This window comes from Dendropsophus ebraccatus, chromosome 10 (genome assembly GCF_027789765.1).
Source record: "Dendropsophus ebraccatus isolate aDenEbr1 chromosome 10, aDenEbr1.pat, whole genome shotgun sequence".
Classification (NCBI taxonomy): domain Eukaryota; kingdom Metazoa; phylum Chordata; class Amphibia; order Anura; family Hylidae; genus Dendropsophus; species Dendropsophus ebraccatus.
Window position 1 is genome coordinate 94,056,508 of NC_091463.1, and position 25,040 is coordinate 94,081,547.

General features: G+C 44.7%; 1 protein-coding gene across 6 annotated transcripts; it reads left to right on the plus strand.

Moving 5' to 3' along the window:
* The first annotated feature begins 1,198 nt into the window (after positions 1-1,198).
* Positions 1,199-25,019, plus strand: RGL2 (ral guanine nucleotide dissociation stimulator like 2). Of its 6 annotated transcripts, none has more exons than XM_069985432.1 (18): positions 1,200-1,219; positions 5,902-6,003; positions 13,733-13,810; positions 15,593-15,756; positions 16,492-16,551; positions 17,155-17,422; positions 17,523-17,741; positions 17,966-18,069; positions 18,156-18,240; positions 18,316-18,381; positions 18,498-18,572; positions 19,026-19,058; positions 20,111-20,232; positions 20,704-20,793; positions 20,884-20,980; positions 21,579-21,836; positions 23,965-24,073; positions 24,473-25,019. In XM_069985432.1, the coding sequence occupies exons 2-18, from the start codon at positions 5,917-5,919 to the stop codon at positions 24,664-24,666; spliced, it is 2,109 nt and encodes a 702-aa protein (XP_069841533.1). In that variant the 5' UTR covers positions 1,200-1,219; positions 5,902-5,916; the 3' UTR covers positions 24,667-25,019. The 6 variants fall into 6 exon arrangements, with proteins under 6 accessions (XP_069841538.1, XP_069841533.1, XP_069841534.1 ...); XM_069985433.1 differs by lacking the exon at positions 1,200-1,219 and adding an exon at positions 5,220-5,730; XM_069985434.1 differs by lacking the exon at positions 1,200-1,219 and adding an exon at positions 5,221-5,424.
* Positions 25,020-25,040: the final 21 nt, after the last annotated feature.

Here is a 25,040-nt window from a genome sequence, read left to right on the forward strand (position 1 = left end):
GACCACCGGGGACAGGAGCGCCTGGTGATTGTTCACCCACCGCTCTGTTATCATGACCCTCGCTCAGGTCCCCGCCCTCCCCTCCCCCACATTGGCCAACACTGCAGTTCCTCTATATAGGGGAGTTGTAATGTTATCTTTACCACCAAATACTGCAGCACAGTGGAGCAGATAAGTCGTCCAGGGAAACGGTAACCTTTCCCCTTACATAAAAAAAAAACAGTGTTGTATGACTTTAAAAAACAGTCATTGCCATTTACCATGATAAATATATGTACGGTACAATCTTTTATGCTGTCTGAGCACCTTGTACTGGAATGGGGGGCTACAATATGCAGCGGAACCCCCATACTCTGAGGAGTTGGTTTGCTGACAGGTTTTACAGGAGGCGATGCCAGCATCATCAGGGGACCAGTAAGAAACCAAGGACTGGTGTAGTTGTGGAGCTGGAGCACTGCAGCAACTTGACCTCAGAATAACCCTTCCAACGTTAGAAAAAAATATACAAAGTTGCAGATAAAGCCTACCGGGGACTTGTTTACATTGGGGGGGTGGGGGGGGGGGACAGAGAGAGAAGCTCATACACAGATTTTTGTGTTTTCAGCAGAATGCAGCATCCCAGAACTGAGGGAAGGACACTGAATGGATAATAACAAGTATGGAAGGAATTGTTAGTCTCACCATGGACAGCAACATACGAAAAGTTATTTGAGTAGAATACCCCTTTAAGTTCTGCAATATTCAATTATTCATACCACCTGGTGGGACCTGCAACCACCAAGCTTATTGTGTCATGACTCACTACATGTGTCATGTAACCATTAAGCGTTTAAATCCTTGTTGTTAATAAAACAGATTCAACTGTTTAACTGTTAAATCCTGTGATTGTTCTTCAAGGGAAACGTGTACATACCTCTGACCTCTCCCATAAAAGTCAATGGGGGAGATTTATCAAACATGGTGTAAATTGAAACTGGCTCAGTTGCCCCTAGCGACCAATCAGAATCCGCTTTTCATTCCTCACAGACTCTTTGGAAAATGAAAGGTGGAATCTGATTGGTTGCTAGGGGCAACTGAGCCAGTGTCACTTTACACCATGTTTGATAAATCTCCCTCCATGTGTCATGTTTCACTGATGTTTCTAGTTTCCCCGTCGCTGACTCTCTGTTATATACCAGACCCATCATGGCGTACTGCGCATGACAAGTGGAACAAACTAGTGATTTTTATGTCAATAAAAATAATCCTCATTGTTTCCAAAGAGAAAAGAGAAGGAAAGAACTATGTCTGTCAGTCTGTTATGAATGCATGTGATGGAACTTTGGCGCAGTCCTCAGTGTGTAAGGTACGTCCGAGACAGTTTTTTTGGCCATAATGTTCCACTTATTCTGTGCTTTAATTGCTTTTGTTTGTGCCCAGTCTGAACTGTGTCTTATGCCTTCTGTTCTGCTAATTGGTTTCCCTACCCCACCCGGGTCTGCTCTGCTAGTTTCCTCTGGTCAGGTAATGGTTAGGCTGGATTCACACTACGTTTTTGCAATCTGTTTTTTCATTTTTATTTTGCAAAAAAAACGGGTGCAAAAAACTGATGCATTTGTGCACATCCGTTTTTCCATTGACTTCCATTATAAAAAAAAAAAACACAGATCAAAACGGATTAGTTTTTTGTTTTTTTAACCCCTTAAAGGGGTAGTGCACCAAAATATTTTTTCTTTTAAATCAACTGCTGCCATGAAGTGCCAGAGATTTGTAATTTACTTCTATTAAAAAATCTCAAGCCTTCCAGTACTTATCAGCTGCTGTGTGTCCAGCAGGAAGTGGTGTTTTCTTTCCTGTCTGACACAGTGCTCTCTGTTGCCTCCTCTGTCCATGTCAGGAACTGTCCAGAGAAGGAGCAAATCCCCATAGAAAACCTCTCCTGCTCTCCAGACTGGAAATAATACCACTTCCTGCTGGGCATACAGCAGCTGATAAGTACTGGAAGGCTTGAGATTTTTTAATAGAAGTAAATTACAAATCTCTGGCACTTCATGGCAGCAGTTGATTTGAAAGAAAAAATTTTGGGGTGCACTACCCCTTTAAGGTCAAAGCCTATTTTCGTTTTTGCGCTTTTGCTTATTCCATTTTAAGTTTAAAAGTCCATAGCGCTTGCATTTTTTCACCTAGAGACGTATATGAGCGCTTATTTTTTGCGAAACCAATTGTACTTTGCAATGACAGGCATTATTTTTCCATAAAATATGCTGCAAAACCGGAAAAAAATCATTTGCGCTGTCAAATTGAAAAAAAAATGAATTTGTTTTGATTTCGGGGAGTTTTGCATTTACGCCGTCCATCCTATGGTAAAACTGACTTGTTATGCATGTTCCTCAAGTCGTTACAATTACTATGATATATAACATGTATAACTTATATTGTATCTGATGGCCTGTAAAAAATTCAAACCATTGTTAACAAATATATGTTCCTTAAAATCGCTCCATTCCCAGACTTATAGCGCTTTTATCCTTTGGTCTATGGGGCTGTGTCATATGGGGCTTGCGCCATGATGTGTTCTTTCTATCAGTACCTTGATTGCGCATATACGACTTTTTGATCGTTTTTTATTACATTTTTTCTGGATTTGATGCGACCAAAAATGCGCAATTTTGCACTTTGGGATTTTTTTGCGCTGACGCCGTTTACCGTGCGAGATCAGGAATGTGATTAATTAATAGTTCGGGCGATTACGCGCGCGGCGATACTAAATATGTTTATTTATTTATTAATTTATATTTATAAAATGGGAAAAGGGAGGTGATTTGGACTTTTATTAGGGGAGGGGATTTTTTATTAATAAAAACACTTTTTTACTTTTTTTTTTACATGGACTAGAAGCCCCCCTGGGGGGCTTGTATATACATAGCACTGATCTCTCATAGAGATCAATGCTGTGTATATACACAGCAAAGATCCATCAGATCGGTCATAGATTGCTATGGCCTGCTGCAGGCCATAGCAATTTACTGCCGAGCCGGGATCAGCGTCATTCCGACGCTGAGGCCCGCCACGGGCAGAAGAACGGATCTCCCCCCCCGCGATCGCATCGCGGGGGGGAGATCCGTCCCACTAGACACCAGGGATAGTGTGCATAAAGCACTTCAATGCAGCTGTCAGGTTTGACAGCTGCATTGAAGTGCTTAATTAGCCGACGCGGCAACGGGACCCGCGCCGGCTAACAGAGGCACTGCCCGGCTGCACGTGTCAGCCGGGATCAGCGCCGTTCAGAGCGTATCAGATACGTCATGGGTCGCTAAGGGGTTAACGGACACAAAAATGAGGTCGACTACGTTTTGCTGTACGTTAAAAAAATCGGATGCACACAATCAGGTTTTTTTTTTCATCCGTTTTGTATCTTGGTCCTCCCTTGCTTGCCGCCTGCCTCTGACCTTATTGCCTGTTATTTGAATACGCTTTTGGATCCGATTTTGTACTTTTGCTACCCAGCCGTTGTGACACAGATTGCTGACTATTCTTATTGTGTTTGTTCGTCTTGTCTTCTGTTTCACATATTCAGGCCAGGGACCGTCGCCCAGTTGCCCACTGCCATTTTAAGGCAGATTGTGACAAGTAGGCAGGGACAGTGGGCGGGGCTGAGCTTAGGGTACACTGTCCATGTCCCTCCTGCATCTCTCTGTTACCTGAGTGGTGACACAGTCCTTTATAATATATCAGAGAGTAGAGAACATGAAGAGCGGACCTCAGCATAGCCACATCCCTGCATATTGTATATGGCTATACAGTGGTCCCTCAACATACAATATCAATTGGTTCCAGGACAACCATTGTATGATAAGACCAAAATTCCATGCAGCACAGGACATGTAGTATCACACTATACTCACAGAATCTACTAGACAGCCAACCAGTGCAGGCATTTCATAATAACACTAATACTGGGGATTTATCAGTAAAACGCCCATCTTCATTGGTTGATCATCTACTTATTTACATGTGCCGCAGATCCTGACTGACCGTAGCATTGGATGTTTTATGTTGTATGTTTTATGTTGAGTCTGGTCTCAAGTTACGATGGTCAAGAAAGGAAGATTGTAGGTTGAAAATATTGTATCTTGAGGCCGTTGTAAGTTGAGGGATCACTGTAATACATTGGTCACACATAGAGGGCGATATTATAGTAGTTATATTCTTGTATATAGGGGTAGTATTATAGTAGTTATATTCTTGTATATAGGGGGCAGTATTATAGTAGTTATATTCTTGTATATAGGAGCAGTATTATAGTAGTTATATGCACAAGCCAAAAAGACAGAAATGGCTGCACATCGCACCCATGGCTGACATGAAAGCTTATTCAGCTATATTTAAAACCAACATCAGAAGTTAGTATATAATTTGGCCAAACCATATTGCCTCATGTACCACGTGCAGCTCTTCTGATACACGAGTCCCTAACCAAAAAACATCGCTGTGCCGGTCAGCGACCACAATCCCCGCAAAACGTGCGCCTGCGGGGTTCGGGGGAACCTTTAGGGTCTGGTCCTGTGACAATGGGGTTGCAGGGCCATTCCGTGGCCCCCCTTCTCTGCTTGCGCACGTTTTGCGGGGATTGTGGTCGCTGACTGGCACAGTGATGTTTTTTTGGTTAGGGACTCATGTGTATCAGAAGACCTGCACGTGGTACATGAGGCAATATGGTTTGGCCAAATTATATACTAACTTCTGATGTTGGTTTTAAATGTAGCTGAATAAGCTTTCGTGTCAGCCATGGGTGCGATGTGCAGCTATTTCTGTCTTTTTGGCTTGTTCATATTATAGTAGTTATATTCCTGTATATGTGAGGCAGAATTATTGTAGTTATTTCTTTAAGCACAGATGATAAATTATTACTCATAGGAGGCGGACATTAGGCAAAAAGTTTTTTCCATTCTTGCAGCTGATAAAGTGTTGTACTCAGCAAGAACCTAAGGTTTGACAGTTTCTATTTTTTTCTTTCCTGTATTCTATGTAACTGAGGACCGATCCTTGTATCTCTGATGTCCATAGAGGATGTGACTGCCCTTTATGATATATAGGAACGCTCTATACATTTATTATCAGAAATGGTGATACCGTATTAAGGATTTTATGTCTAAATTGTGAAAATTTACAAAGTGTTGGTTCATGGAAGAAAAGAGGAAGTCGTAGATATGTGTACGCTCATTTTTTTTCACATTTCAGAAAGCAGAAGAGCTTGTAGTCCCACGCAGCGTCCAGCCTGGTAATACAATGGTGTCTGGGACCACAGCTCTACCATAACACTACACAGACAATGCTCTGTGTACACCGGGGCACTGGGCATTTACTCGATGCAGGAAGCGCTCTCTTGCAGATTTCCTGATTCTCTTCCTGAACCCCAGGATGTGACGCAAGTCAGAGAACAAGGTGAGGCTGAGCAGTTCTTAAAAGATACCTAGATTGGCTGCGAGACGTTCCCATCGACATCCAGCGTTGCTAAAACAGACCCATAGCCAACAAGTTCTTATCGCTACTTGGATATCAGAGAGAGAACTATACAAAAAGAGAGCGTTCCCATCTATTCTGTAGTTGGGCACCTCCTTCTTAAGGTGACAACCACAAGCCCTGGACAGGATCTGCCTTCCCGATGTGTTGTGGTGTGACGCCTGGTAACCCTGTGAGTGTGATATGTTGTGTCTAGGTGACACAGTGACGTTGGTTTCCTGAGCGTTGGTAAGTACCATCTCAGTACAAATATTTCTCACCTGAGTAACTGCTATAACAGTCTTTGGTGCGGCCTCCTTGTTATTTTGCTTGTAGTTGTCACGTGTGTAATATGGGGTACATGCTAGATTTATCCTGCTGCCCTGTATGGTCACCATGTTGTCCCTTTTTCATGTTTAGTCTGTGGTTACACACATGAACCTGCGCACACTGAAGACAGCGCTGGAGGAGGAGAGACGAGGACTCCGTCTGAGACAAGAGTCCAAAGATGACCAGAGCGAGGTACGGGAACAGAAACAAACCTATGCTATCTGCTGGCTATGTCACCCTATGGGAACAGAACCAAACCCATCTCATCTGCTCTCCCATCTCCAGCTAATGGAACGGAGCCAAGCCCATCTTACCTGCTCTCCCATCTCCACTTATGGGAACAGAGCCAAGCCCATCTTACCTGCTCCCCATCTCCAGCTATGGTAACAGATCCAAACCCATCTTATCTTCTCTCCCATCTCCAGCTATGGGAACAGAATGAAACACTTCTTACCTGCTCCCCATCTCCAACTACGGCAACAGAACCAAACCCATATTATCTGCCACCCAAGTCTAGCTATGGGAACAGAATGAAACACTTCTTACCTGCTCCCCATCTCCAACTACGGCAACAGAACCAAACCCATATTATCTGCCACCCAAGTCTAGCTATGGGAACAGAACCAAACCAATCTTATCTGCTTACCATCTCCAGCTATGGTAATAGAATCAAGCCCATCTTACCTGCTCCCCATCTCCCCACAGAACCAACCCCTTCTTACTTGCTCCCCATCTCCAGCTGAACCTTTGCTCCTCATCCCATCAGTGCAGTAACTGTATGTAGACTCCTTTTGCTCTTGTTTCAACAGTTCTGACTTAGGCCTCTTACAGTTTTTAGTTTTTTTGTCCGCCATAGTATAATTTCTCTGTCACCTGGTCACACTAAGAGTAGCCTCCATGTCTCTCAGGAAAGAAATATCTGACTGTATCTATGGCTGTAGATTAGAAACCTTTGTTTGCAGGCTGGAAGGTTACAGGGGTCTAGGTCAGTGTCTGGAGGGCAGCAGAGATTGAGAGGGTGCTGAGCTCAAGAATATCTGTTTTTTTTTTTTTTGTGACATTTTTTCATGAGAAAGGCTGATTACATTCTTCGAGGCCTCCTCACTCACCTCCAGAGAGAACCTGTGAGTCCTTTCAGTGTCGGACTGAGGTATCTGGGGCCCACCAGAGGAAATGATTTTGGGGGTCCACCATTAAATAACCAGTAAGAAACAACATGTCAGTCAGTGTTTGGGCAGGTTCTTAAGCTGGGGGCCCACCGGAGGATTCTCCAGTCCTCTGGTAGGCCAGTCCGACACTGAGTCCTTTGGTGGGGCAAGCAGGGCTCTCAGACTTTGTGTGTGTTTGTGTACAGTAGTCTGGACTTACTGTCTTTTTGTCTCTGAGTTATTGTTGTTGTTGGTGCGTCTTTATGTTTGGAGAGTTATCAGGATTTACAAACTTTCTGTATATGTGGGAAGCGTAATCATGGGTCACAGGCTTTCCCTATGAGTGGGTGGCATATGCAGGACTCACAGGCTTTCCCTATGAGTGGGTGGCATATGCAGGACTCACAGGCTTTCCCTATGAGTGGGTGGAGCATAAATGGACTCAGAGGCTTTCCCTATGAGTGGGTGGAGTATATAGGACTCACAGGCTTTCCCTATGAGTGGGTGGAGTATATAGGACTCACAGGCTTTCCCTATGAGTGGGTGGAGCATAACTGACTCACAGGCTTTCCCTATGAGTGGGTGGAGCATAACGGACTCACAGGCTTTCCCTATGAGTGGGTGGAGTATATAGGACTCACAGGCTTTCCCTATGAGTGGGTGGAGTATATAGGACTCACAGGCTTTCCCTATGAGTGGGTGGAGTATATAGGACTCACAGGCTTTCCCTATGAGTAAAGGGCATATACAGGACTCACAGCTATCCCTATAAGTGGGTGGAGTATACAGGACTCACAGGCTTTACCTATGAGTGGGTGGAGTATATAGGACTCACAGGCTATCCCTATGAGTGGGTGGAGTATATAGGACTCACAGGCTTTCCCTATGAGTGGGTGGAGCATAACGGACTCACAGGCTTTCCCTATGAGTGGGTGGAGCATAACGGACTCACAGGCTTTCCCTATGAGTGGGTGGAGTATATAGGACTCACAGGCTTTCCCTATGAGTGGGTGGAGTATATAGGACTCACAGGCTTTCCCTATGAGTGGGTGGAGTATATAGGACTCACAGGCTTTCCCTATGAGTAAAGGGCATATACAGGACTCACAGCTATCCCTATAAGTGGGTGGAGTATACAGGACTCACAGGCTTTCCCTATGAGTGGGTGGAGTATATAGGACTCACAGGCTTTCCATATGAGTGGGTGGAGTATACAGGACGCACAGACTTTGCCTATGAGTAGGGGGCATATACAGGACTCACATACTATACCTATGAGTGGGTGGAGTATACAGGACTCGCAGCGTTTCCCTGTGTGTTGGTGGAGTATACAGGATGTACAGCATTTCCCCCTCGATTCTGAATGTTTTAATTACAGTATTTTTCTACACTGACCCTGATTTTTTTTCTTTTATTTCTTCTGCTTCTTTGTCATTTATTTATTTATTTATTTATTTATTTATTTATTTAATCCCTGGATGTAGGTTATACATGAAATTTATTATCTACCATCACATGTATTGTTCTGTACAAAAACAATTCACTTACCGTATACTAATAGCTCGGCTGGGATAGGAAGGGGCTGGGTTGTGTTCCTAGGCTGTAGATAGTCTTCAGGGACTGTATCTGTGCTGTGTGAGTATAATGTATACTGTATGGCGGAGTCTTCAGGGACTGTATGTGTGCTGTGGGAGTATAATGTACATAGTATGGCGGAGTCTTCAGGGACTGTATGTGTGCTGTATGAGTATTATGTACATTGTATGGCGGAGTCTTCAGGGACTGTGTGCAGTGTTCCAGGACTCTTTCCCCTGTACCTGTGCTGTGTGAGTATAATGTATACTGTATGGCGGAGTCTTCAGGGACTGTATCTGTGCTGTGGGAGTATTATGTACACTGTATGGCGGAGTCTTCAGGGACTGTGTGCAGTGTTCCAGGACTCTTTCCCCTGTACCTGTGCTGTGTGAGTATTATGTACACTGTATGGCGGAGTCTTCAGGGACTGTGTGCAGTGTTCCAGGACTCTTTCCCCTGTACCTGTGCTGTGTGAGTATAATGTATACTGTATGGCGGAGTCTTCAGGGACTGTATGTATGCTGTGGGAGTATTATGTACACTGTATGGCGGAGTCTTCAGGGACTGTGTGCAGTGTTCCAGGACTCTTTCCCCTGTACCTGTGCTGTGTGAGCATAATGTATACTGTATGGCGGAGTCTTCAGGGACTGTATGTGTGTTGTGGGAGTATTATGTACACTGTATGGCGGAGTCTTCAGGGACTGTGTGCAGTGTTCCAGGACTCTTTCCCCTGTACCTGTGCTGTGTGAGTATAATGTATACTGTATGGCGGAGTCTTCAGGGACTGTGTGCACTACTTTTTCCTCCCTGTATATGTACTGTGTGAGAATAATATATACTGTATGGTGGTGACTCAGTGAATGACCAATAGAATCAGCTGGTTGGTAGGAAGTAACAGAGACAATTCCGGGCTAAACCAGCGAGTCACTGACTACGAGGGACTGTACAGTGTTCAGGATGACTTTTTTTTCTTTCTCGGGAAATAGCCCTATATGTGCATTTTCCATAATTAATGTACCTTAGAAATTTGTATAACTTTTCATAAGTAACAACATATCAAAAATTAATTTTGGCCGGACTTCTCCTTTAATTAAATCTGGATAAATCTTCTCGTCCTGATCCCTGGATTCCCTGGAAAATGACGCCTTTCAATCTCATACCTGAAGTGTAGACTTGATAAAAGATCAATCCTTACCAGACGCAGAACTAGGGGAACTGTTTTTGTGTTCTTTACTATCATGTTACAATAGGAAACAGGTACAGCGCATACGTCTAGTTATTAGGTTACATTCAGACAGTGCGGGCACTGTGCCAAATTTCTGGAGGCCCCATCACGTCACATATACAAGCGTATACCTGTGAATGCCGGGAAAACACATTGAAATGTATGGTTTGACGTAACCATAGACGTACATTGGAAAAACACAACAGTGAATACTTAGGACTATGTTTTGCCTGTTTTCTGACTGTATATTTTTCTTTTTGTCGGATGTAATAGTGAGGCATATCATACCATATGATATATCCTATCATACAATATCATATCATACCATATAACACTATATCATACAATATAATATCATATCTAACCACACCATATCATATACTATACAATACCATCTCATACTATACCATACCACATCATATATCATATCATAACACACCATATTATATACCATACTATCCCATATCATACTATACTATATTATACCATATCATATATCATATCATACAATCCCATACCATATCATTTTATACCATATCATATATCATATAATACCGCACCATATTATATACCATACAATACTATCTCATGCTATACCATACCACATCATGTATCATACAATACCATATCATATCACACCATATCATATCATACCACACCATATTATATACCATACCATATCATACTATATTATACCATATCATATCATACAATACAATACTATACCATACAATACTATATCATACCATTCCATACCATATCATGTCATTCCATACCATATCATATCATATCATATACCACACCATATTATATACCATACAATACCATATCATATACCATACAATACCATCTCATACTATACCATACCACATCATAAATCATATCATAACACACCATATTATATACCATACCATCCCATATCATAGTATACTATATTATATCATATCATATATCATATCATACAATACCATACCATATCATTTTATACCATATCATATATCATATAATACCGCATCATATTATATACCATACAATACTATCTCATGCTATACCATACTACATCATGTATCATACAATACTATATTATATCATACCACACCATATTATATACCATCCCATATCATACTATACTATATTATACCATATCATATCATACAATACAATACCATACAATACTATATCATACCATACCTTACCATTCCATACCATATCAGATCATATACCACACCATATTATATACCATACAATATCATAACATACTACACTATACCATACCATGCCACATCATATATCATACAATACCATACAATACAATACCATATCATACCATCATACTATATCATGTATCATACAATACAATACCATATCATATATCATTTCATACCAGTCATTACCATACCATATCATACTAAATCATATACCATATCATACCATACAATAACATAACATATAATACAATACCATATCATACCATTGTATATCTTATCATATCATACCGTATCATACCATGCTTTACTACTCTTGTGGAAAATCTAATGAGAAACCTACGGAAACTTAAAGCCGTACATTTCAATACTTAAACGCATCCGTTCTGTATTGTATTATACATTGCTTTGTAATACAGTGGTACCTTGGTTTAGGAGTAACTTGGTTTAAGAGCATTTTGGTTTAAGAGCTCACAGTTTTTCAAAATTGTAACTTGGTATAAGAGCATTGCTTTGGTGTAAGAGCTCCCTGTACTGGGTGGGAGGGGGAGTGGGGTAGGGGCATGGTCTGCATAGTGGGGTCTACAGCCCTGTACTCTGACCCAGGAAGTCTCCCTCACCTTCCAAATCATAGCAGATCCACAACAGGCTGAGGCCTGCATCAGGGGACAAGACTGTGGAGGTAATCTCTCCATAGCTGTAACCCCTCTCTCCCCGGACAGAGAGTGCTGCATGTATGTGCCCACATCTGCCCTGCTCATTCCTTCATGCTCCCTGCAGTCTCTGTCCGCCCTTGTGTTTCCCATCCTCTCCATTACTGTACAGTAACTTATAATATCACAGATTCTGCTGTTTCTGAATGTTTGTTTCATTAGTTTTACATGTTGTTCAGAATAATAAATCATTATTTTTGGGGCGTGGAACCAATTGTCTGCATATCAGTGATTTCTTATGGGAAAATTTGCTTTGGTTTAAGAGTGGATTTGGATTACAAGCGCCGTCCCATATAGAATAATGCTCATAATCCAAGGCACCGCTGTATATGATGTTTTCCGGTCGTCCGTCTCTGTGTCCCCTGATTATAGTGCAGGGTGTAAGTATACGGGGTGCAGACAGATACAGGGGATCCTCCAGCTCACCCGACTCCTGGATGCCGGAGAAGATGACGTCACCGCTCAGGAGACTCCGGCATCCAGTAAAACTGATTTGCAGTTTTATTTCACACTAGTTACACTCCATGTACATGAGACATGATTCCGGCGCGTTTCAGGCCTCATGGGCCCTTAGTCATGGCACGGTGGTAGTTACAGTCAATGTAAAACTAAACGTGACCAATAACATCACATTATGACTGTGGGTCCATGTGAAAACTCATAACCTCAATAATTATCAGTAATTTACTGTGATCCAGCTGTAGACTGAATAAAAACAGTACATACGCCAGAGAATGAAAGATGATATCTATAAATGTTATCCCATTCCTCATTTACGATGTACAGAATGCTTGGGGGGGGGGGGGGGGGGGAGTATGGGCTGGGCCCGCTCTGTACCTGTCTACTATATGCAGCTGCCATCCATCACCGGCATCAGTAATCACCCAAATGCCAGTAGTTTACCTCCCTAGATGCGAGAGTCAATATGGCCTGTGGCATCTAGGGAGTTATCTGACCGCTGCTGATCTGTTGTTTTGGCATCCAGCTTTATTCAGAAGGCCCCCATGGCCGCTGTGTAAGATCTCTCAGCATAGAGGGCCATAGGCTACCAGCAGAGCACAGATAAGATAGTATACTGCAATGCAATGCTATTGCAATGTACTGTTTAAGTGACTTAGTCCACCAGGGACTACAAAAAAAAGAAATTCTCTGAAAGTTTTCAAGTAAATAAAACAAATAACATAATTAGTATTGCTGGATACTGAAATGTCCGAACCTTTCCAATATAATATTATTTGTCTGCAAAACTACAACTCCAATCATGCTCCGACTGGCTGGAGAGCCGCAGTGTCTATACTCTGAGGTCTCTGATATCTTATGGGAATATAGGATGAAACATAAGATTAGGAATGTTATATCTTACACTTTATCCTCTATTATTATTTTTAGTGATTTTCATATTTTGTCTTTAAAAAAATTACAAAAACTTACCCTAACAATACCCCCCAATCAGCCTCCAGTCACCCCCGGTGGTCCCGGCATGGCACTGCATACATCACATCCTGATGAATATTCACAGCAGGAACCGGTTTGGTAGGGCGTTGGTGGCGGCGCGCTGTATTTACCTGTAGGAGCACGTGTCTTTTTCCGGAAGTGTGAACCCGAGGCACCTGGGATGCAGACATTATTCTTGCAGCCGTTCTTCAGCCGGCATTAACCCCTTGCCTCCCTTTCTTCACACCTGTACCTTCTATCCTTTCATCCCTCACCCAGGTGCCCTGTTCTTCGTGCCCCTCCCAGCACTTTTCTCTCCTCGTCACCTGTATCCGGTCGTCCCTGTCCGTACACGGCTTGCCCTCCCCACCCTTTACAGCAGTTTTTTTACTTTCTATGAATGTGGCTCTGAACTGCCTGTCACGGGGAGGACCCTGTGTCACCTCCAAAACGACGTGGTACTTTCTGCCCGGCAAGGTGAGGCGCTCCACATCTGCGCGGTGGGGCGAGGCTTTGGGATGAATGATGAGATGGATGCAGGTTGGTGATTTTGGGTTCTTGTCTGGATTTGCCTTACGTCGGGCTCGTCTCCATGTGATAACACTGTGTTTTTTCTTCCAGGTCTTACAGTATGAGGGAGACGAGGAGCGGGACGGTGTTATATACAGTATATATCTACGCAACGCAAACTCCCAGCAGGTAACGCAACGTCTTCTGTATACCTGTATACTATGTGCCTGTAGCATTCGCATAGATTGTAGGATGGTTAATTGTGATCAACGGTTGTTTTACCAACTTCAAACTACAACTCCCAGCATGCCCTGACATCCGCTGATAGATCATACATATGCAATAGAGTAGTACACCCTGAGTGTAGGGTAGAACACTAGTCCAGTCACATCATATAAGCTTAAAGGGATTGTCCAACCATCTTATACCATAAGGGGATGGTCACAGGGGGGCAACGGCTCGAATTGTTCTATTGGAACAGATAGTCTCATATGCACATTATCTCCACCAGCCGCAATAGACAATCAATGGCTCCATTTTAATAGGAGACTTGGGACGCCGTTCCTGAGATGGAGGTGGGGTCTTGAGTACAATTGCATACTTGTCCTCTATACTGTAGACGGGATGAAAGTTAATAGTCGGACAACTTCATTGTATACGTATAGTTCTACAACTAATAAGCTTCACTATTTGGGAGATCTCTGCTTGCTGTCAGTGAATGAGAACTTTCCTTGCTTGCATTGAGAGGCAGCAAACCCCGTATATCACTAGTCCTGCTCTGAACTAAGGATATCAATGTGGGCAACCTGGGAATTATAGTTTCAAAATATCTGGAGAGCCAAAGGATAGAGAACCTGGATTACACAATGCTCTGTGAGTTTAGCAGCTTTGGCTTTTGTGAAATGAAAGCTTTTAATACACTGGAAGATGTGCAGTTTTGCTACAGCTTGAGAATTACAGGCTTGGGGACATTGGTTTAAGCAATGCTCTGTAAGCTTAGCAGCTTGAGCTTTACACTTATAGGGTAGGTTCACATTACGGAACCCGAACTGAGAATTTCCACCGGATTCCGTAGCTCATATCCGTTCACGGCCGCGCGCCTTTCCGCCAACTCTATAGAGACTATTCAATGGTCAGCCCGATTCCGTTAATCCTCCCGTGCACAGAATGGTGTCTACGGCACAGGCGGAGAGGTGCGGCCGTGAACGGGTACGAGCTATGAAATTCTCTGCTCGGGTTCCGTAGTGTGAACCTACCTTTAGGGTATGTGCACATTACGGAATCCCGACTGAACACTCGTGGCGGATTCCGCAGCTCGCAGCCGCGCGTCTCTGCTGCTCCCATAGACTTCATTCGATGGTTTGACTGATTCTGCCGTCCTTCCGAAGAATGAGCGGGTTCATTCTTTGGGTGGAACGCCGAAATCTACCAAACCATAGAATGAAGTCTACAGAAGCAGCAGAGACACGCGGCCGCGAGCTGCGGAATCCGCCACGAGTGTTCCATCGGGATTCTGTAGTGTGCAAATACCCACACATTGTAAGAAACTAGTAAAGATATATATATGTGTAGTGAACACTGATCTAGACAATGCTCTGTGAGCTTAGCAGCCTGGGCTTCAGACTCATATATTTGGAAACTACAACTCCCAACATGTGAGAGTTCTAGGTTTGAGAACACTGTCCTAGACAATGCTCTGTGAGCTGAACCCTGTGTGCATAGCCTAGACTGGAGTTGGTGCGCTTTGGCTCTGGTCCATAGGTTTCTGATTCTATAGGGAACATGACATGGCTCATCATTTGGTTATATGTAAATCCTTGTGCTATTGTTGTAGCAGCGGTCGGCAGGTACACAGCTATTTATGTACCGCACCGCCTGCAAACAAAGTACAAGGTGTTGCTTTACACCTGGTGACTCATCCCTATATGCTAATGTATCATCTATATCATCCGTATCCTTCCCTCTCCGCAGCCTCCTGTTAGAGTGTTAGCTCTGCGGGCCGGCACTCTTCCCAGACTTGTCTTCCATCTTCTTGAAGCCCGGCTTCTGGGGGACACCACCTACATCCCAGCCTTCCTCGCCACCTATCGCACCTTCACCAACACTCATGAAGTGCTGAGGACGCTGCTTGACAGGTTGTGATCCTATATATTATACCTGTATGTGGGGCCCCTCCTGCAACAATGCAGACACTTTCCCACAATCCCCCTTGCCTGCATGTACAATGAAAAACAACTGCCAGTACTAATTGGACAGATCAGGAGTTTGCAGTTGAACTGAGCATGTGTGACCACCTTAATGGATGCCCAAAGGTGGGTTGTAACCAAGGGCAACAGGTTACCAGAACAAAGCAAGCACAAAGGGGATGTTTGATTCAATGCACAACCCCTTTAACTGGCCTTACATTGGGGTCAAGAATATATTATATAATATTATAGGCCATGATTATATTATGTAACAGGTGATAACTATATTATTTACAGGTCAGGGTTATATTATATAATAAATTACAGATCATGGCTATATTACGTATTATTATAGGTCATGATTATATTATATACTATTACAGATTATGATTATATTATATGACAGCAGGTTATAAGTATATTATCTTATATAGGAGGAGGATTGTTATAGTTAAGTAAGCTTATTGTATTCCAGGCATTGACAACATCACAGGTTATGACTATATTATATTGTAGATACTGACTACGTTACAGTCCAGTCCCCATTGTGTCTCTCTGTTCCTTCAGCCGTCACTCCTCCTCCCCCCGACATGTCTCTCCGTTCCTTCAGCCTTCACCCCTTCTCCCCCTCCCAACGTGTTTCTCCAATTCTATAGTGTGAGTTATTGTGTCCTATGGTTGCAGGTTACAGGATGATAACTACAGACAGACGGTGGGGAACTCTTATGGAGGAAAAGATGATGAGTGAGTAATACATATTTTTTACAAACTTACTGCAGGGTCTATTCATATATTTTATTTCTATCCTGTAATGTGATCACTGGAGTTTACAGGCCCGAAGCCTAAGGCTGCACTACTGAGAGGTTTGATGACATCATGAGTGGATCCATATCACCAAATACATAACATCTACACACATGACAAGCCAGGAAGGATGTAGATATTGATGTAGATGTTGCCCTGAATCCCACATTAGGCCTCCATAATAACACTGCACCAGAGAGAAGTAGCAATGCCACTGTAATATTGCTGTAGGGGCTGATCACATCATGTGTTGGCTGTAAGCGTCTGGTATATGCCATAAGATGGTATTCTAACATATACTGTGGTGAGTCTGTAGCCTAGCCATAGGGACCAAAGATAACACAGACCAATTCTAGTCACAGATAGACCCAGGCACGCCCTGGTATATGTCAGAACACCTTTTTGACAGGACTCCGATATCTACCACAGTAATAATGTGATGTGAATGGCCCCTAATCCTGCACTTCTGATCTGATAATAACCTTGTACTATGTTCTGGTTGTCCACCATCTTGTATCATCACTCTCGACGCTCTCTCCTCAGTATCAGCAGTCTCTTCTGTGCCTGGATGTCTCAGTATCCCGGGGACTTCACATCACTGGACCCCGGCATGAGGGAACAGCTGACTCGCTGCTTCTTAAGACTCAAGAAATCAAATCTAGTAGCAAAACTACAGGAGGTCCATGCCGGGAAGAAGGCTGCGATTGAGGATAGCCCCCCGGAGGGAGACGAGAACGACCACTACGACCCTTTAGATATCCTGACATTCCAAGCCGGATACGTGGCCGAGCAACTGACCTGCCTGGAGGCTGTAAGTGGAGAAATCGTAATGTCGAGAAATCCTACGTTCCCACTGTCTTTATAGTCTTTATTTCTCATGTATATTTTTGTGATGTTTTTCTTTCTTGCAGTCACTGTTCCTGAGAGTTGTCCCATATGAGTGTCTAGGGTCCGTGTGGTCTCGAAGAGACAGGGGCGGAGAGCACTGTGACCGATGTCACTCTGTCAGAGAGACCGTCCGACACTTTAACCGCCTGTCGGGGGCCGTGACATCATCCTGTGTCCAAGACCCTCAACTGAGACCACAACAACGGGCACGGGTCATCGAGAAGTGGGTGAAGGTGGCCGAGGTGAGAGGAATTATAGGGATCATCATCTAGTATCTACTATCGCATGGTCACAGATAATCCTATAACTCTTACATCGGCCCCGCTACTGGTTGTAACATCAATTTCCAGTTCTGGTTATGGTTGATGGTCCAAGCTCATAGAGTCCACCATGTTGGTATTCCGATACATATATCTATGGGAGTCCAGTGATCTCTTCTCTGTATGACCCAATGTCCGTTCTATAGGAATGCTGGAACCTTAGGAACTTCTCCTCCGTCTACGCCATCCTCTCGGCCTTACAAAGTACATCTGTGCATCGCCTGAAGAGAGTGTGGGCAGAGACCTCCAGGTAAAGGGCCTCATTGAATGTGTATATAGATGGATGTGTATATAGATATAGTGAGATATTCATGAGACATTCCTGACGTCACTCAGGGAAGTCCAGCGCAGTTACCAGGAAATGAGCGAGGTGTTTTCTGAGAAGGACAACTACGCCCGGATGAGGGAGCTTCTCTTCCAGGTGAGAGGCCGACCCCCTGTCCTTCTGTCTTCTGCTGCTATATTAACTCATCTTATAACTCGACATCTTGTTTAGTCTCAGGACGCACCTGATGTAACCTCCAAAAAACACTCTCCCCGCTCCAGAGACCCCCGAGCCACGGTAAGAGACACCCTCACGCCTGTATTGTAGAGAAGGACAACTGACCCCCACTGTTTGTCTTGGTTACCGCTCTCTCTAGTAAAACCGTGTGACATGGATATCTTCCTCTCTCATAGGGGGTCATCCCATATCTTGGGGTCTTCCTCACTGACTTGGTCATGCTGGACTCGGCCATCCGGGATCAGCTGGAGGTGAGTCCTTTCTTCTTATTTCATATTTGATATGATTAGACACCGCATTGTATGGTTACTGCCGATGGTGTGACCCCAGACAGTATGGCTTCTGGTTTACTGTAAAATTTAATAGTGCGTCAGCTGGAGGACCACAGGTTTCCTGCCCTCTAGCTGTTGCAGATCTATATATGTTGTTACCAAACTGATAGAGAGGGAGAGGAAGGTTAACACACATTTACTATCTCCTATCAGTGCTGCTGCACAGATCTCCATGTACTGCTGAGCATTGGAGCTGAAGTATAGCAGGTCAGGCATAAGCAGTCAACCTTAGAGGTGTGTGTGGTGTGTGGGGGGGTCTCTGGGTGATGGATTGACCCAGTCGTAGCTACACCCCTTTCCAGACTGCCTCGCTTATACAACAAGCTGTGATGAAGCTTCATGTTTTTCTCATACTTATCCTTTTGTTTTCAGAACGGATACTTGAACTTTGAGAAGCGCAGGAAGGTGAGTGCCTGGACTTATACTGTGGAGGCTTATACGGGGGGGACAGACTGATGTACAAGCTAGGCAGCTGCATAGGGGCTCTGTAGGTGAGGGGGCTTCTGCCACAGCTTTGTGCTAATATATAATCTATTGTAAGAAAGACTCTAAGATGAGCAAATGGAGAGCAAGGAGCCCATATACTGTACTGTTCTTGCGTAGGGGACCAGTGCTATCTGTGTCAGCTCTTGGGCTTTGGATTATCCAGTGTTAGACAAACATGACCACTTTCTTCCAGAGACAGCACCATTTTTATCTGCAGTTTGGGTGTAGGTTTTGCAATTCAGACCCATTGAAATAATGGAGCTTAATTGCAAACGACACCTTAACTGGAGAGCGGTGCTGTCTCTGGAAGAAAGTGGCCTTGTTTGTTAACCCCTTTAAAGGAACACTCCAGACAAAACTGATACACTGTGTTATGACTGATGCAGGATCCTAGGGGGCGGCACAAGAATTACTCTTTGCCACACCCTTGTGTCAGGCTCCTCCCCTCAGTGAAATGAATTAGAAAAATCGGTTGCTTATCTGTGCTCCATTTTATTTTACATATATGATATATTATTGACAGGTCTTACTTGGAGATCCTGGTCCCTAAGGTTATAATTAGAGATGAGCGACCCTCGAGCATGCTGGAGTCCATCCAAACCCGATCGTTCGGCATTTGATTAGCGGTGGCTGCTGAAGTTGGATAAAGCCCTAAGGCTATGTGGAAAACATGGATATAGTCATTGGCTGTATCCATGTTTTCCAGACAACCTTAGAGCTTTATCCAAGTTCAGCAGCCACCGCTAATCAAATGTCGAATGATCGGTTTTGGATGGACTCCAGCATGTTCCAGGTTCGCTCATCTCTAGTTATAATTCTATAACATGGCCCTCCCTTCCATTTATGCTCCTAGTCCCTCTCTGTTAGTACCAGGACCTCCATAGGGACCAGTGTAATAACCACACTGCACCTTCCATAGCTTCTCCCCTGCCCCTCTACGGTCTCCAGCAATATCTCTTATATTTGTGCAGGAGTTTGAGTCCCTCTCTCAGATCCGTATCCTGCAGACGGTGTGCCTGGGGTATCGCCTTACGTCAGATCCGCACTTTGCTGGCTGGTTCCAGCGACTGAGTCTGATCAGTGAGGACGAGAGGTAAATATGAAGGGCGATCCATCCTATAGTCCGTTATCATAGATGAGGTAATAGCCAGCGTTGTCTTAAAGCAGGGAAGGGGAACCTTCGACCCTCCAGTTGTTGCAAAACTACAATTCCCATCATGCCTGGACAGCCAAAGCTTTAGCTTTGGCTGTCCAGGCATGATGGGAATTGTAGTTTTGCAACAGCTGGAGGGACGAAGTTTCCCCTTCCCTGTCTTAAAGGATAAGTCCAGGGTTTCTTTCTCTTTGAAGAGACTGAGAAGCTGGTGCAAGAAGTCTTCTAGGCCATGCAATGCCCTCTGGGAAATGAGCATGCAGGGTAGCTCTCCTCCAGCAGCTCTCTGGTGCCACCTACTGTTGACTGCATATTGTGCACCACAGCATTATGGTTACCTGACCGCAGAGACACAGTGGTAGAAATAGCAGGCGCTGCACCTAACCACTTTATTGTTGTTGACTTTTGCAGTTACCGATTGTCATGTGAGATCGAGTCAAACCAGGATACGAGTGTCCCCACAACCGGGAAGCCTTCCGTGATCATCACACACTGCACAGAGTGAGGACAAATACAGTAACACGTATAGATGGCGGCACACTGGCCAAATATTCACGTCATGCTGACCATGTTCTGCTTCTCTGTTCACAGCCTTTTGGCCTCCATTGCTGCTCCTTTTGGACCCGGCATGCACCTGGTATCCTGGGATACACCCTGCGAGCGGCTGATGGTGCCGGGCCTGACCGCGGTATGGTCACTCTCCATGATACAACTATTGAGGCCATCTTTAAAGCAGTAGTTCAGCAAAAATAATTGTGGCAGAGATTTGTAATTTACTTCTATTATTATAAAAAAAAAAAATCCCCAGTCTTTCAGTACTTATCAGCTGCTGTATGTCCTGCAGGAAGTGGTGTATTCTTTCCAGTCTGGAGAGAAGGAGATTTGCTGCTGCTCTGGACAGTTCCTGACATGCACAGAGGTGGCAGCAGAGAGCACTGTGACAGACTGGAAAGAATAAACCACTTCCTGCAGGACAGACAGCAGCTGATGAGTATTGGAAGACTTATTAGAAATAAATTACAAATCTCGCACTTTTTGGTAGATTTTTTTTTTTTTGCTTAACTACTCCTTTGATAGTTGATTGCAATGAGGTAGTGCAGTGTTCATTAACATGTGCCTGTCCAGCTGCTGCAAACTACAACTCCCATCATGCCATGACAGCCAATGCCTGATGGGAGTTGTACCTTTACAACAGCTGAACAGACGCAGGTTTGGAAACGTTGGTCTAGAGAGCGGTGCACAGGAAGAGACAGGAGTTGTACACTTACCTTCATCTTTTCTTACAGCACCAGAAAAGCCCGTCAGTCGGAGCGCTGGATGTGCAGAGCTCTCCCAAACCAGCGCACAAAGGCTTCCTGACCCCCGTGCGGACACACAGACGTTCTGCATCGTGTGGCAGTCCTCTGAATGTGACTGTGCAACACAGTGTGTCCTCTGAGAGCATCGGGGAGCCCGGAAAATTCCCTGATCCTGATGCAGATTTCCGGATCATTCGTGCTCGTGTGGAGCCGGCGGAGGAGAACAGCGTGTACAAGAGCGTGCGGGTGAGGAGAGACTATCACTATGCATGACATCATCACCGGGTGCAGGGTCTCCTACATCATCACCAGGTGCAGGGACTCCTATATCATCATCATCACCTGGTGCAGGGTCTCCTATATCCTTATCATCACCGGGTGCAGGGTCTCCTACATCATCACCGGGTGCAGGGTCTCCTACATCATCACCAGGTGCAGGGTCTCCTATATCATCATCATCACCTGGTGCAGGGTCTCCTATATCCTTATCATCACCAGGTGCAGGGTCTCCTACATCATCATCATCACCAGGTGCAGGGTCTCCTATATCATCATCATCACCTGGTGCAGGGTCTCCTACATCATCATCATCATCATCATCACCTGGTGCAGGGTCTCCTACATCATCATCATCACCTGGTGCAGGGTCTCCTACATCATCATCATCACCTGGTGCAGGGTCTCCTATATCATCATCATCACCAGGTGCAGGGTCTCCTATATCATCATCACAAGGTGCAGGGTCTCCTACATCATCATCATCACCAGGTGCAGGGTCTCCTATATCATCATCATCACAAGGTGCAGGGTCTCCTACATCATCATCATAACCAGGTGCAGGGTCTCCTACATCATCATCATCATCATCATCATCATCACCAGGTGCAGGGTCTCCTATATCATCATCATCACAAGGTGCAGGGTCTCCTACATCATCATCATCACCAGGTGCAGGGTCTCCTACATCATCATCATCATCATCATCATCATCACCAGGTGCAGGGTCTCCTATATCATCATCATCACAAGGTGCAGGGTCTCCTACATCATCATCATCACCAGGTGCAGGGTCTCCTACATCATCATCATCACAAGGTGCAGGGTCTCCTACATCATCATCATCATCATCATCATCATCATCATCACAAGGTGCAGGGTCTCCTATATCATCATCATCACAAGGTGCAGGGTCTCCTATATCATCATCATCACAAGGTGCAGGGTCTCTTATATCATCATCACAAGGTGCAGGGTCTCCTATATCATCATCATCATCACCAGGTGCAGGGTCTCCTATATCATCATCATCACCAGGTGCAGGGTCTCCTATATCATCATCATCACAAGGTGCAGGGTCTCCTATATCATCATCAACACCGGGTGCAGGGTCTCCTAAATCCTTATCATCACCAGGTGCAGGGTCTCCTATATCATCATTATCACCCGGTTCGGGGTCTCCTATATCATCATCACCCAGTTCGGGGTCTCCTATATCATCATCACCCAGTTCGGGGTCTCCTATATCATCATCATCACCTGGTGCAGGGTCTCCTATATCCTTATCATCACCAGGTGCAGGGTCTCCTATATCATCATCATCACAAGGTGCAGGGTCTCCTATATCATCATCATCATCACCAGGTGCAGGGTCTCCTATATCATCATCATCATCACCAGGTGCAGGGTCTCCTATATCCTCATCACCTGATTCGGGGCCTCCTATATCATCATAATCACCCGATTCAGGGTCTCCTATATCATCATAATCACCCGATTCGGGGTCTCCTATATCATCATTATCACCCGGTTCGGGGTCTCCTATATCATCATCACCCAGTTCGGGGTCTCCTATATCATCATCACCCAGTTCGGGGTCTCCTATATCATCATCATCACCTGGTGCAGGGTCTCCTATATCATCATCATCACTGGGTGCAGGGTCTCCTATATCCTCATCATCACCTGGTTCGGGGTCTCCTATATCATCATAATCATCACCTGATTCGGGGCCTCCTATATCATCATAATCACCCGATTCAGGGTCTCCTATATCCTCATCATCACCAGGTGCAGGGTCTCCTATATCATCATAATCACCCGATTCGGGGTCTCCTATATCATCATAATCACCCGGTTCGGGGTCTCCTATATCATCATCATCACCCGGTTCGGGGTCTCCTATATCATCATCATCACCCGGTTCGGGGTCTCCTATATCATCATTATCACCCGGTTCGGGGTCTCCTATATCATCATTATCACCCAGTTCGGGGTCACCTATATAATCATCACCTGATTCGGGGTCTCCTATATAATCATCACCAGGTTCGGGGTCTCCTATATCATCTATAAATCATGTCCTCTTGTGCATTAGATCAGCAGTCAGGAGAAAGCTCCCACAGTGATTGACAGGATTGTCCGGAAACATCACATGAGTGTTCAGGGGCCGCAGGAACTGGTTCAGCTGTTACCTGGGAATAAAGGTGAGACCCTGCATATATCTAATGCTACACAGAAACATGGCTGTGGGGTCTGGGGGGTATACATGACAGAGCTATGGGGTCCGGGGGGAAATGTTACAGGACACGTCACACGGCTTTGGGGTCTGGGGAGATATGTGACAGGTCTATGGGGTCTGGGGGGGGGAGATACGTGACAGGGCTATGGGATTCGGGGAGATACGTGACAGGGCTATGGGGTCCGGGGGGAGGATACGTGACAAGGCTGTGGGGTCCAGGGGGGATACGTGACAGGGCTGATTTGGCAGCACAATGTGTTTTAATGTTATGGCTGATCGGTGTATAATCAGGGCACACAGTATAGGATTTATTTATAACTGTATATGTTGGACTTGTATAACCCTGATACTCTATCACCCCCAGAGCTGGTGATCCCGGGCACAGCCAACGTCTTCTACGCCATGAGCTCGGCCAGCTCGGATTTCCTGGTGCGTCCACAAAATCTTCCCAACGTGACCCCTCAACCAGAAACGCGGCACCATCTGAGGGCACAAATCCATGCCACCTACCCCAAAATCAAGGCCAAAGCCGGAGACTTTGCCAGGTCCCTCTTCTAGTATCTACTTGTAGGACTGACGCTACATCAGGAGACTCGGTGTCATATTGTGGGGCTCCATATTCACAGCCCCGGACTCTTTTGACACTATCCTCATTGCACATCCTTCAGTTCCAGCGTTACACCATCACTGCCGCCTCTTCTGGCTGATGAGAAATGACTCGTCAGGAACTGAAGCAATGCAGCAGCTACGTGGTGTCTGTGCTCCACAGCATCGCTCCGCATGTATAGTGCTGCTCCACCTTCCGTACACTATCATGAAACACTATGTACTGTTATCCCTAGGCTGGAACTATATATGTATTTTTATGTTATGTTTTGTCTATGATATTATATTTAAAAATAAAAAAAATGTGTAGAACTACATGTCCCAGC